We start from the raw sequence: 12,429 nt of genomic DNA, 5'->3' as shown, positions 1-12,429 counted from the left end.
AAAGCACTGGCCCTGGATTCAGGAGGACATAAGTTCAAATCCAACCTCAGATACTTGACATTTACTAGCTGTGCGACCCTGGACAAGTCACTTCACCCTCATTGCCCTGCAAAAAAAAAAAAAAAAAAGAATTAAAAGATTTCCAAGGCAGGAGAAGTGTTCTCAAGGGATTTATATTCTAGTCCAACATAATGGCTTCACAGGAACTGCTAGGCTGAGGCCACTAGGCCTGGCAACCTTCCCTAATCCATTTCCTTCATCTCCCCTGGGTTCATTACTCTGGGATTACTGGCTTCCTCAACAGGGAAACTAGGTTCTCAATACTTCAGTATCATTCCATCTCAGATTCCTAAGAAATGATTCTATTTGAGATTCTGGTGCAAAGGGTCCTTCCTGGGAAAAAGAAGGGAAGGGGATTCAGGACTAAGAAAAGATGAAGTTTTACCCAGAATACAAATAGAAATCAAGTTGGACAATGACAATTTTATTCACAAAGAGGATGCTAAGATAATAATAATAGCTATCATTCATATAGTGCTAAAGGGCAGCTAGGTGACACAGTGGGTAGAGCTACAGTCCTGGAGCTTGATGGAGCTGAGTTCAAATACAGCCTCAGACACTCACTATATGACCCTGGGCAAGTCACTTATTTATGTTTGCCTCAGTAAAATGAGCTGAAGAAGGAAATGGCAAACCTCTCCAGTATCTTTGCCAGGAAAACTCCAAATAGGGTCCCAAAGAAGCTGAAACATTTCAACATCAACAAAAATATACAACTTACTCTGTGCCAGGCACTGTGTTAAGTGCTTTACAATTATCTTACTTGAGTTTCACAACGACCCTAGGAGGGAAGTGCTACTATTCTCTCCATTTTACAGATGAAGAAACTGAGGTTAAGTAAGTTAAGTGACTTGCCCAGGGTACCAAAGCTAGTAAGAGTCTGAGGTAAAATTGAATTCAGGTCTTCCTGACTCCAGGTCCAGGGATCTATCTACTGCACCACCTAGCTGCCCCAAAGAGAGGCTAATATTCAGACATTTTTGGTCATTCTCAAACAGATTCTTTGTGAGAGCTGCTTATTATCTATTTTACAATTCACCTCCACTGAAGGCTGACAGAACAATGCCCACCACAGCTCTTTCTTTTGATTGTTCCTGTCTCTGAAGGTGATTCTTTCCCTCCCAACCATTTGGTCACTATCTGCCATTGCAACAGCACCAGCAGCCAGAGATCAGATGCTGGGTGCCTGGGGATACCAGCTGCCTTTTGAAGTTTCACAAGACCTTTTACCAAAAGAAAAAAGGCATAAACATGAAGTTGCCCCATCCCAAACACAAGGCTTACCTAGGAATCCATGAGTTCGTGACCTTCCACCCAGTGAGGGAAAAGGACACCCCCTCCAGTACCCTGAGAGAGCGATCTTTATATATCAAGGCCAGCAGGAAAAAGAGGCCCGAAGAGTGAGCATTGCTACTTTAATAATCCGGACTTTCAGTTCAGAAATCAATTAAAAGGAAGCTCCTGGGCCTGTGGGAAGGACTCAGAGAGTGTCTGTGCCCCCTCTGTCATGTCAGACTCTTCGTGGCCCCATTTGGAGTTTGTTTGTTTTTTGTTTTTTGGGGGGTGAGCAGCGAGCCGGCTTTATTCTTTATTGTGGGCCCCGTCGGCCTTTTCATGGGGCTGCGTCTAGTCGTGCTTCAGGCTCAGCCTCTGGAACAGGTATTCTCCCAGCCCGGGCTGGGGGTCGGCCTGCACGTGGCGCAGGGTGGTCAGGTGGTCGCCCAGGTGCTTCAGCAGCCTCACAGCCTCGCCCAGGTAGTGGCTCTCCAGGAAATCACAAAGGTGGGGATCCCCTTGGCAGGAGCCCAGGGCGTGCAGCTTCAGGAGGGCCTGGTTCAGGCCCTTCTCCAGGCTCAAGGCAGCCTCCATGGCATCCAAGATGCGGCCCCACTCATCTTGACCAGGCTTCTGCACAGCCTGGAGGAGTACCCGGCCCCCACGTTGGTTCTGGAGCCGCATAAGGCGCTCGGCGCCCTCGTGTTTGTCCTTCGCCCGGTCACAGAAAAAATGCGACACCCTCGGCAGAGCGACATCGTCCCGGTCGAAATAGAAACCCAGGGACAGGTAGGAGTAGGAGGCCTGCAGGTAGAGTTTGGTCAGGAGGTTGACCGCGGCCTCGGCCTCAGAGAAGTTTTGGCGGATCTGAGAGCGGGAGCTCATGGCACCGACGGCAACGGGAGGAGGCGGCTGCTCCCGGAGCTATTTGGTCTCCGAGGCCAAGGGCGAATGGTCCCGGAGGCGGATGGTCTCGAAAGCGGGGGTCGGGTGGTCCCAGGGGCTGGCAGGCTGCAGAAGGACGAAGATCTAGCACGAGGGGAGCTGGGGGAACCCCCCCCCCGTCTGTTCCGTCCAAACACTGTTGAAGCAAGAACCAGAGCCGGGAGACGAGGTCTCCATTTGGGGTTTTCTTGACAAGGATACTGGAGTGTTTTGCCATTTCCTTTTCCAGATCATTTTTACTGATGAGGAAACTGAGACAAACAGGATTAAGTGACTTGCCCAGGGTCACACAGCTAGTAAGTGTCTGAAACTGGATTTGAACTCAGAAAGATGAGTCTTTCTGATTCCAGACAAGCGCTCTATCTATAGAGATTTGATTTTATATTTATGGGTGCCATTAGTAATTGTTTAAAATGGATTGCTCTGCAGCCTGACCACCTATTTCCCAAACATCTATCAACTCTCTCCTGCCCTGAGGCATCATGGATCACAGACTCTTAGGCTTATTGTTCATACCTGGGAAAGACTTGACTTGAAATCCAAGGAGCTGGAACTGAACATGAGCTCATGCCACTCCTTGCCTGAGTGGTCCTGAGCACTTCTCTGTAATGAATGTAAAATGAGAAGGGTTGGACCAGATGAGCCCTTGCAGCTCTAAATCTTATTGGTCTAACAGTTCTTTTAACCACATTTCCAAGTGGTTCCTAAATAACCAAATGTTCCCCAGTATTTCCTAATAAAAGATTTTTCAGAAGAAAAATGATTCTCAGCTAAATTTTCTCTCCTTCCTTTAGAATGAATGATGTCATTACACTTACTAGCTAGCTGTGTGACCCTGGACAAGTCACTTAACCTTTGTTTGCTTTAGCTTTTTCAACTGTAAAATGGGGATAATAATAACACCAGGATTGCTGTGAGGATCAAATGAGATAATATTTGCAAAGCACTTAGCACAGTGCCTGACACATTGGCATTTAATAAATACATATTCCTTTCAGTTGTCTTTTTAAATTGTTATTATAGGGGGCAGCTAAGTGGCACAGTGGATAAAGCACTGGCCCTGGATTCAGGAGGACCTGAGTTCAAATGTGACCTCAGACATTTGACACTTATTAGCTGTGTGACCCTGGGCAAGTCACTTAACCCCAATTGCCTTACCCCCCCCCAAAATGTCATCATAGAATTTTTAAAGCCCTGTTAGATTTATTTTCTTTATATTTTAAAAGCCTTAATGAATGATCACTATTATTACTAAGAATGCCTTACATCGGTATAGCATCTTTTAGTTCCTAAAGTGCTCTCCCATCCACTATCTGATTCTTACAACTGCTTTATAAAGTAGTTAGCGTAAACATTATTTTCCCTGTTTTAGAGACAAGACTCCCAGGATTCAGACCTGCAAGGAACCTTAGGAACCATCCAATCTCCCTTGTTTTACAAATGAGGAAACATACTCAGAGAGGCTATGTGACTTACCCATGGCCACATGGCTTGTAAGTGGTGTACTGGGATTTGAACCCAGGCCAGTGAGCTCCAAATCCTGTGCACTATGCTAGTCTTGTCAAGGACATAAATGACTTGCCCAAGGTTGATTACACAACTAAGTAAATGGTAGAGCCAGGTGCGGAATCCAGATCAGATAACATACAAAAAGACCTTTGTAAAAATGCAATGTGCTATTCAAATATAAGTTGTTGTTGTTATTTTTGCCATCAGCACTTTGTTCAGCAACTACTCATGGTGGAAAACAATCGATGCATACAGAAAAACTTGGCAAAAGCAACGCTGCAATGCCTGGTATGTTTTCATTTTGAAGCTCAAACTTAGCTAGGATCAAGTTAGCACATCAGAACAAATTTAGGCACCTATTTTCCTTCCCTTGAGCCTCAGTTTCCTCAACTGTACATTGTAGCATTGGACTCCAAGGTCCCCTTCAGCTCTAGATCTATGCTCTCTGATGCCAGATCTCTGAACCCTCCTCTAAAAACAATCCTTTGAACTACTGAGTACATATAAATTAAGAGCTAGTCGGTCGAATAATAGGATAATAAATTGCCCATTTACACTTTAGTCTAGCATTGTATTCTAACCAGTATTGTGCAGTTAACTCTTATAAACTACTTGAAAAATGTGCATTTTTTCTCTTCCTCAGGTTCTGATGGAATTTAAATATTTCAAAAAGATTATAAACTTTCATTTTAGATGATTAGCACACTCAAAGCTTAATTTGAGTATAGGGGACACCAATGATGATGATGGTGATGTTTTGTATTAAGCTTCCAGTGCCCTTATCGGACTGTCTACAGGCCTCTTTCCCCACTCCCCAAGCCCAATAGTATTTGCATTTTAACATGTCAATAATCATTTATTACAAAGAAAGGCAATACCTTGATCCTTTTCAAGTAGCTGACAGTGTACTCAAAGGGGAGGCAACATAAAAACAACTCTAATTGGAGATAATCAACAGGGGGAAAGCCAGGAACTGTGCTGGAGATAAAGAAAAAGCCAATAGCCTTCTCTCAAGGAGCTTAAATTCTAATGAGGGAAACAACACATACATAAATATACATTCAGAGGAGATGGGCAGGAAGGATAGCAGAGCTTCGATTTGAGTCCAGGGCTTCTAACTCTCTATCCAGCACTTTTCCCACTGGACTGTATTTCTTCTCTGGGCCTGTACACCTATTGTATACCCCTCAGGTTATTCTTGACTAGACCTGCAACAACTCAGAAAGACTGGACTGGAGGTCAGATTCAGGTCACTTCCCAAGTCTAATTCACTCAAGTGATTTAAACAGTGGCTTGGACCTGACCTTGGTACATGGGGGGAAAGGGCAGGGGCTACCTACTTAAGATTTAAGGGACTCCAAAGTCTTACCTTGGGGCAAGTAGGCGGCACAGTAGATAAAGTACTTGGCTTGGAGATAAGAAAACTCATTTTCACTAGTTCAAATCCAGCCTCAGACAATTACTAGCTGTGTAACCCTGGGAAAGTTACTTATCCTGTTTGCCTCAGTTTCCTCATCTGTAAAATAAGCTGGAGAAAGAAATAGCAAACTACTCGAGTATCTTTGTCAAATGGGGTCATGAAGAGTTAGACAGGAAATAACTGAACAACAACAACACAAAGGTTCTCCTTATTGGTTTATTGATCTGACATTACTCACTTCTTTGCATTAAAACTTTGAAGGCTTTGCCCAAACCCTCTTAATTTTACTGCCTTCCCCCTGTTGATTATTCTCTATGTACACACACACACACACGTGTGTTGTAATATATTTCTGTATCTACATGTATGGATATATGTATTATCATATATCTAATAATATATTCTGCATTTTAAAAATATTATATATCTTTATTTTATATTCCATAGTTTACATTATCCATGTTATATAATATAGTAGGTAGTATAGGTAGGGGAAAACAACCCATACACATGAAAAGATACCTAAACGTATAAGTCAATAAAATGTCAGATCATAATGGAAACTTATTAAATGTTTCTTTCATTTAGCTGCTAATGACTATAAGTACTCTAAGAGATCTAGAGAGAGGAGATAAATCGATGTGAGCTGATGCCATTTGAGAATTCTTTTGGAGGAGGTGGATGCTCATTTGAGCCCTGTGGAACGGGTGCATTTTTTAATAAGGGAGGTAGAAGAAGGGTATTCTAGGTATGAAAAATGGTATGAGCAAAGGTATAGAGGCAAGAAAGCAACAAAAGTGTTTGGACAAGAGAGAATGGGAGCACATGGTGATGGGGAGTCAGCTAGGTGACACAGTAGATAGAGCACTAATCCTAGAGTCAAAAATACGAGAGTTCAAATCTCATCTCAGACACTTAACTGCATGACCCTGGACAAGTCACCTAACCCTTGCCTGCATAAAACAGGAGAAGAAAATGGCAAACCACTCTAGTATCTTTGCTAAGAAAAGACATGGACAATTTGTCCAAGGTGTCACAATGAGTTGAGAAGGGAAAAAGTTTAGGAAAACTTGGGTTGGCCCATTGATGAAGAATTTGGAATGCAGAATAAGAATTTAGTTTAACCTTACTCTCAACTAAATAGACTAAAAGAGGTAAGAACACACACACTCACAGTTTGGTATAGAAATACAACTCCCTCAACAAGGAAATAGGAGGGAAAAGGAAGAAGGAAAAAGAGTAAATCAGAGGGAGGGTACTTTGAGGGAGTAATCAGCCCTAAGCAAAACAAACTGTAAAGATGTACAATATTTATAGCTCTTTTTGACGTAGCAAAGAATTGGAAACTGAGGTTGTGCCCATAAATTTAGGAATGACTGAAAGGAGTATGGTATATAAATGTCATGGGATACTATTGTGCTATAAGAAATGATGAAGAAGATGGTTTCAAAGAAACCTGCATAGTGAAGTAAATGGTATCAGTAGAACAATTATTTATTTAAAGACAACAACATGGTAAAGGCAAACCATTTGAAAAGAATTAGGAACACTGGTCAGTGTAATGGCCAACCACAATTCCAAAGATCTAATGATAAAACATGTGACCTACCTCTGATAAAGAAGTATAAGGCTCAGGGGCAGCTGAGTGGCACAGTGGATAAAGCACAGCCCCTGGATCCAGGAGGACCTGAGTTCGAATTTGACCTCAGACACTTGACACTTACTAGCTATGTGATCTTGGGCAAGTCACTTAACCCTCATTTCCCTGCCCCCCCCCCAAAAAAAAGTTTAAGGCTCAGAGCACGGAATGAGCATTTTGTTTTGTTTTGTCTTATTTTGTTTTTGAACATAGCCAATGTGGAAATTTGCTTTGTTTGTACAAACCTTTTTTTTTTTTCATTCTCAATGTGGGGAGGAGGGGGTGTGGTTGAGATGGAAGGGTGAGGAGGATTTTTTACTGATCTAAAAAAATAAAATTTAAATTTAAAAAGAACCACAGCATTAGTTGTTCATCAGTATATCATTTACAAAACATTTGTGCATAGTGTCTGCAAATGTGTGTGTACATAAACCTGTCTGAAAATGTGACTCGTTTTCTAAGGTTCCTTTCAATACATAATGGAAATAGAAACTGTGACATAACACAGTAATTGCTTACAGCAACCATTGCTATCTTAACAAAGCTCAATAGTCTTTTCAGAATTTAAAAGGTAGGTGGCTATTTTGTTTGGTATTAGTAGAAGCCATTTTTATAAATTAGAAGTGATGAGTCGTTTTATGTATTGTCATGGCCAAGGAATTCATCACACATTGGCCATGAGCATGAATAACCATATATTGTAATGTTAAGAGATCCAGAGGAAAGTGCTCCAGCATTTTGAATGGTCCACCTGCGGATAATTCATGGGAGAATCTTTGCAATCTTTATCCTATAAAATAAGAAGGTATGGATGCATTGGGATCAGTACCAAAGAAGAAAGTATACACCTAAATGAGAGCCAGGATCCACTGACATATTGACCATATATTGAGTCTTGGTTACAACACCCTGACAGTTCTCTGGATAAGAAAATGCCCCTTTCCAAAGGGGATTATGGATTTTAGAGGCTAACATTCTATGGATCAATATCATGCATTTATCATTTTTTAAAATAGTGATGAGAGGAAGGATAGGTTGGAGATAGAGATCTGGCCTCAATCAAAGTCAAGAAAATCTGGATTCATCCTACTTTCACTGTCCAGTTCCAGGTTCAGCTACTATCTAGAATTGCTTTTCTGTAGATTTTTTTTTTACCATTACCTTCTTTTTAGGAACCATTAATGTATCCTGGTTCTTTGGACCCTGGGCAAAGGTCTCCTGTGCAAGGCAATTCTCCAAGACTTTGAGTTTCAGAGAAAGTGCAGATCTCCATTGGTAGAGGGATCCCAGGTCTAGATGCCCCACAAAATAGTGATGAGGATGAGGGTAGAACAAGCAATTATGTTGAGTTATCTGCATCAGAATGGCAATGTTGCATAGTATGCTTTAAACTATCATAGGAATCAAGAGAGGCAATTTGGCACAATAGGTAGAGAACAAGTCTAGGAGTCAAGAACCTTGAGTTCAAATCTTCCTTCTGGCATAAATTAGCAGTATAACTATGCTCAGTCAGTGTTGCAAGCCAATCCTCCAAGACTGGAAGTTACAGATGAGTTGCTATTGTGAGGCATGACATTGTAAAATAAGCTTCAGGGCAGTTTGAGTTAACTTTTCAAGCCTTTTCTTGACCATTCTGTGTTTTGAGGAGGGAGCTTCGGAGATCTCCACAGAATCTTGTTTCAGGTTGCTTTGACCTGCTTTTGGCTACTGGTATGGTTTGGGGTTTTGTTTTGTTTGTTTGTTTTTGCCTTTGGTCACAATTAATAAATAAGAGAAGAAAATATCCAGAAACTGTGGGATGTTGAGGGAAGAGGGGAAGGGGAGGACATTTTCAAGTAGTATGACCTGTATCGCAGGCCAGATAGAAACACCAGAAGGACGCAAGGAATGAGCAATTAAAGATATCCATTTCATCAAGATTTGGACTAGAACTGGACAATAAAAGTGAGACAGACTTGTCAGAATAATGTTACCTTGGCATTAGGGATCAAAAAGGACAGCATGCAAAAAAAAAAAAAAAAAGGGCAGATGGCCATACAGGGCCCCATCACCTAGGATTATTTTCTCACCCCTTCATTTTATAGATAAGAAAACAGGTCCAGTCAAATTAAGAGGTTTGCCTGTGGTCCATCCAGTAGTAATTGGCAGAGCTTGGATTCAAAGCACTCAGAGTTCTTTCCACTGCAGCTCAACATATTTAATACTTTAAAATCTGGAGTTTTCACCTATGAGAGTAACAGGAGGATTGAGTAAATTAAATTAATTTTAAGATAGACAAACACTTGCTCCTCATCTCTGCCTCCTGGCTTCTCTGGCTTCCTTTAAGTCCCAGCTAAAATTCTGTCTTCTATAGGAAGCCCTTCCCAACCTCTCTTCATTCTAGTTCCTTCCCTCTGTTGATTATTCCCTATGTATCCCTTCTATAGCTTGTTGATACATATTCGTTTGCTTGTTGTCTCCCCTCCCCCATTAGATTGTACATTCCTTGAGGGCAGGTCTTTTGCCTCTTTGTTGTATCCTTAGCACAATTCCTGACACATAGTAGACACTTAATAAATGTTTATTGAATGATTGGCTATACTCCTGAAATGCTTCAACTGTATGGAGTTTGTACTCTGAGATTTCTTCACACTTAAATTTAATTATGACTGATTATGTGTGCCAGTGCGCATGTAAACTCTATCTAGCAGGCTTTCTCTCTTGTTAGGTCAATGGAAGGAGATGTTCAGAAGCATCAAAAAGTGGATGGATGATTGTCAAATACAGCCAGGGGTGGGTCCCCCAACAATAAATAGGAGCAGGGCTACAGATTGGGAAATGGAGTGTTTTGTTTTTCAAAAAAAGGGAAATAGTGGAGTCTACAAACTGTAGACTGACGTCCTTGATGTGGATCCCTGACAAAATTCTAGGGTCTCTAGGGAATTTTTAAAGGGAAGCAGTGATAGCTATGAACCTGGGAAATAGAATTCTGGGCTTCTGTTTCCCATTTCTGGGATGTGAGGGCAGGGAGAGTGTTCCAAGCATAGGGAACAATTGGAGCAAGGGCAGGTAATGATGAGTGAGCCAGTTTGTCTGCAACAAAGAGGAATCACGTGAGATGGGGCTAGTCAAGTAGGTTGGAGCTAGATAATCTTAGGGGTGTAGGGGCATGGCATGAAGAATTCGAGTTGGCACAGTGCACTGAGCCACCACCACCCCAACTCCAGTCTCAGAGATAATGGTTATGGAGAGGCAAAGGCAGAGCTTCTCAACCTGAGATAGCAAGTATAGAGAGGAACCTATAGCTAAGGTGAGGAGAGGCATTCTTGGACCTATGATCAAGTAGATTTCCTTGTTCTCAGACTTGGCTTTTGTTCTTCAGTCCAGGAAGTCTTGCTAATCCTCTAGAAGGCCATGGTTCAAAAAAATCTACCATGTTGCCACGGGCTTCCCCTCTCTGTGGTTGCCAGGTTGTGGTTGTCTGCCTCTCTATCTCTTTCCAACTCTATTGAGTCCAGGAACTAGATGTTAATGAACTCTACCACTGCCCTGAACTGCTGCCACCTCTTCCTGGGCTACCATTGCTGGGGTTAGATGGGCAGGGATGGAGGTGGTGGTGTCTTGGGGAAAATAAGTGAATGAATAGATGTTAATCTATCAGAGACCCAAGTCTAATCACATGCTCTGTCTACCAAGGTGCTCTCTGGTCCCTGGCCTGTGCTCAGCTCTCTCTCTTCTTTCTTTCTCCTTCTCCTTCTCCTTCTCCTTCTCCTTCTCCTTCTCCTTCTCCTTCTCCTTCTCCTTCTCCTTCTCCTTCTTCTCTCTCTCTCATCTCTTATCTCTCTTTCTTTTCTCTCTCCTCTCTCTCTCTTCCCTCTTTCTTCTCTCTCACTCTCTTTCTCATTATCTCTTCTCCCCTCTCTCTCACTCTCTCTCTTTTCTCTCTCACTCTCTTCTTTTTCTCTCTTCTCTCTCTCCTCTCCTCTCTCTCTGCTCTCTCTTCTCTCTTTCTCACTTTCTCTTCTCTCTCTTCAGTCTCCTCTCTCTCTTCTCTCTCTGCTTCTTTCTCTCTCTCTTTCTGACTGTCTCTGTGTTTCTCTATCTCTGTCTGTTTGTCTCTCCATTCATTTAAGCAGATCTGTCTGCATCTCGTTAGTGACTCAGTATAAGGAAAGCCATAGTAGATGGGATAATGGAAACGCATCCCCAAGCTGTGTTGGCACATCTAGCATACCCATGCCTATAGGGATACCTCTGGTCCTTAATATCCTGAGCCATTTAAACTATCCTTAATACTGAGTCTTAATCACTCAACTTTCATGAGGTATGAATGAGCTGAATACCCAGAACTTGCATCCTCATTAGGACCAATCATCTGAACTCCCTAGAGTCATCTCAAGAAGCTGGTAATGGGCTTTTTGGAGAATTCTCTTCTTAGGTCAGTGCTCTGTGAAGTAGTGCCATGTTCAGCTCCACTGGCAAGATCATGAAGCCCAATGGCACAAAGCCAAATATTTGTGACTTTTCACAGCCACAGTCCAGGAAGTTTTGCTACTCCTTCAAAAGTTCATTGTTGAAAAAAAAAATTCATGGTTGAAGAATTCCTTCCTGTGGCATTTCATAGGCTCTCCTGGCTTTGGAGATGAACTTTGATTTAGTTCAGAATGGTTTTTATGTAACTCTTGAAATTTCTTCTTCAGTCACACCATCTCCTTTATTTTCCTTTGAACTAAGTTTTGAGATTTTCAATGTGGTCTCATCCTCAGAACTCAACTCAGTATCACTTTCAATCATCCCAGGAGGTAACAGGCCACTCTACATCTTCTTTTCTGACTGGCTTGCATGATCCAGTGGCCACTTTGAGACTGATGAACTTTGATTTAAAGGCTCTATTTAATAGAGCTTTATATCACAGCACATCAGAAAATTTAAATTGGAGATGGCAGAAAAATTGTCATTATCTTTGGTCCAGTTCCTCAGTTGACCTCTTTTCAGAAGATCCAAGTATAGCTAGTAGGTGAATTGGAGAAAAGAACTGTTATTAAGCATGAACTCTTTAATGCTCAGAGAATTCTTCATAAGCCAACAATATCTGCCACATTGCCATGGGCTTCCCATGAAGCCCTTCCACATGAGAGCTAAGAAAAGGGTCCTATGAGTCATACTCTGACCACTGTGCATGATGCAGTACTTGAAGACTTGGTGTTCCCAAGTGAAATGTTTGGCAAGAGAATTTGGGTGAAACTAGATAGCAGCAGGCTCATAAAGGTCCATTTGGATAAAGCACAGCAGAACAATGTGAAGCACAATATAGAGACATTTTCTAGGCCTGCATAAGAAACTGACAGACAAAGATGGTAATTTTGAATCCCCAGAGTTCCAAATATAAATGCAGAAATGATTAGACTCCATTATTCATTTTTAAAAGGAGCTACTAATAGACATGTCCAGACCTTTCATAGAGCCCTTATATCTATTCCATCTATTCATGAAGATATGACTTAATCACTCTATGGGAATGATTATTTATTAATGAAAATAAAATCAGTCTTCTTTTAAAACATGGAGTCCTAAACACTGGCATCCTTTAAGCTTTATTTTT

General features: G+C 41.8%; 1 protein-coding gene and 1 pseudogene across 1 annotated transcript; one reads left to right on the top strand and one right to left on the bottom strand.

Moving 5' to 3' along the window:
- Positions 1 to 1,686: 1,686 nt before the first annotated feature.
- LOC122735031 (ferritin light chain-like) lies at positions 1,687 to 2,220 on the bottom strand. The gene has a single exon (XM_043976280.1). It carries the CDS (start codon positions 2,218 to 2,220, stop codon positions 1,687 to 1,689), a length of 534 nt encoding a protein of 177 aa, XP_043832215.1.
- A 66-nt stretch (positions 2,221 to 2,286) lies between these two features.
- Positions 2,287 to 12,216, top strand: LOC122748693 (annotated as a pseudogene).
- The last annotated feature ends 213 nt before the right edge of the window (positions 12,217 to 12,429 follow it).

Source organism: Dromiciops gliroides, chromosome 1 (assembly GCF_019393635.1).
Source record: "Dromiciops gliroides isolate mDroGli1 chromosome 1, mDroGli1.pri, whole genome shotgun sequence".
NCBI classification, from domain to species: domain Eukaryota; kingdom Metazoa; phylum Chordata; class Mammalia; order Microbiotheria; family Microbiotheriidae; genus Dromiciops; species Dromiciops gliroides.
Note: the sequence above shows the minus strand (reverse complement) of the source record. Positions and strands in the feature narration are given on the sequence as shown.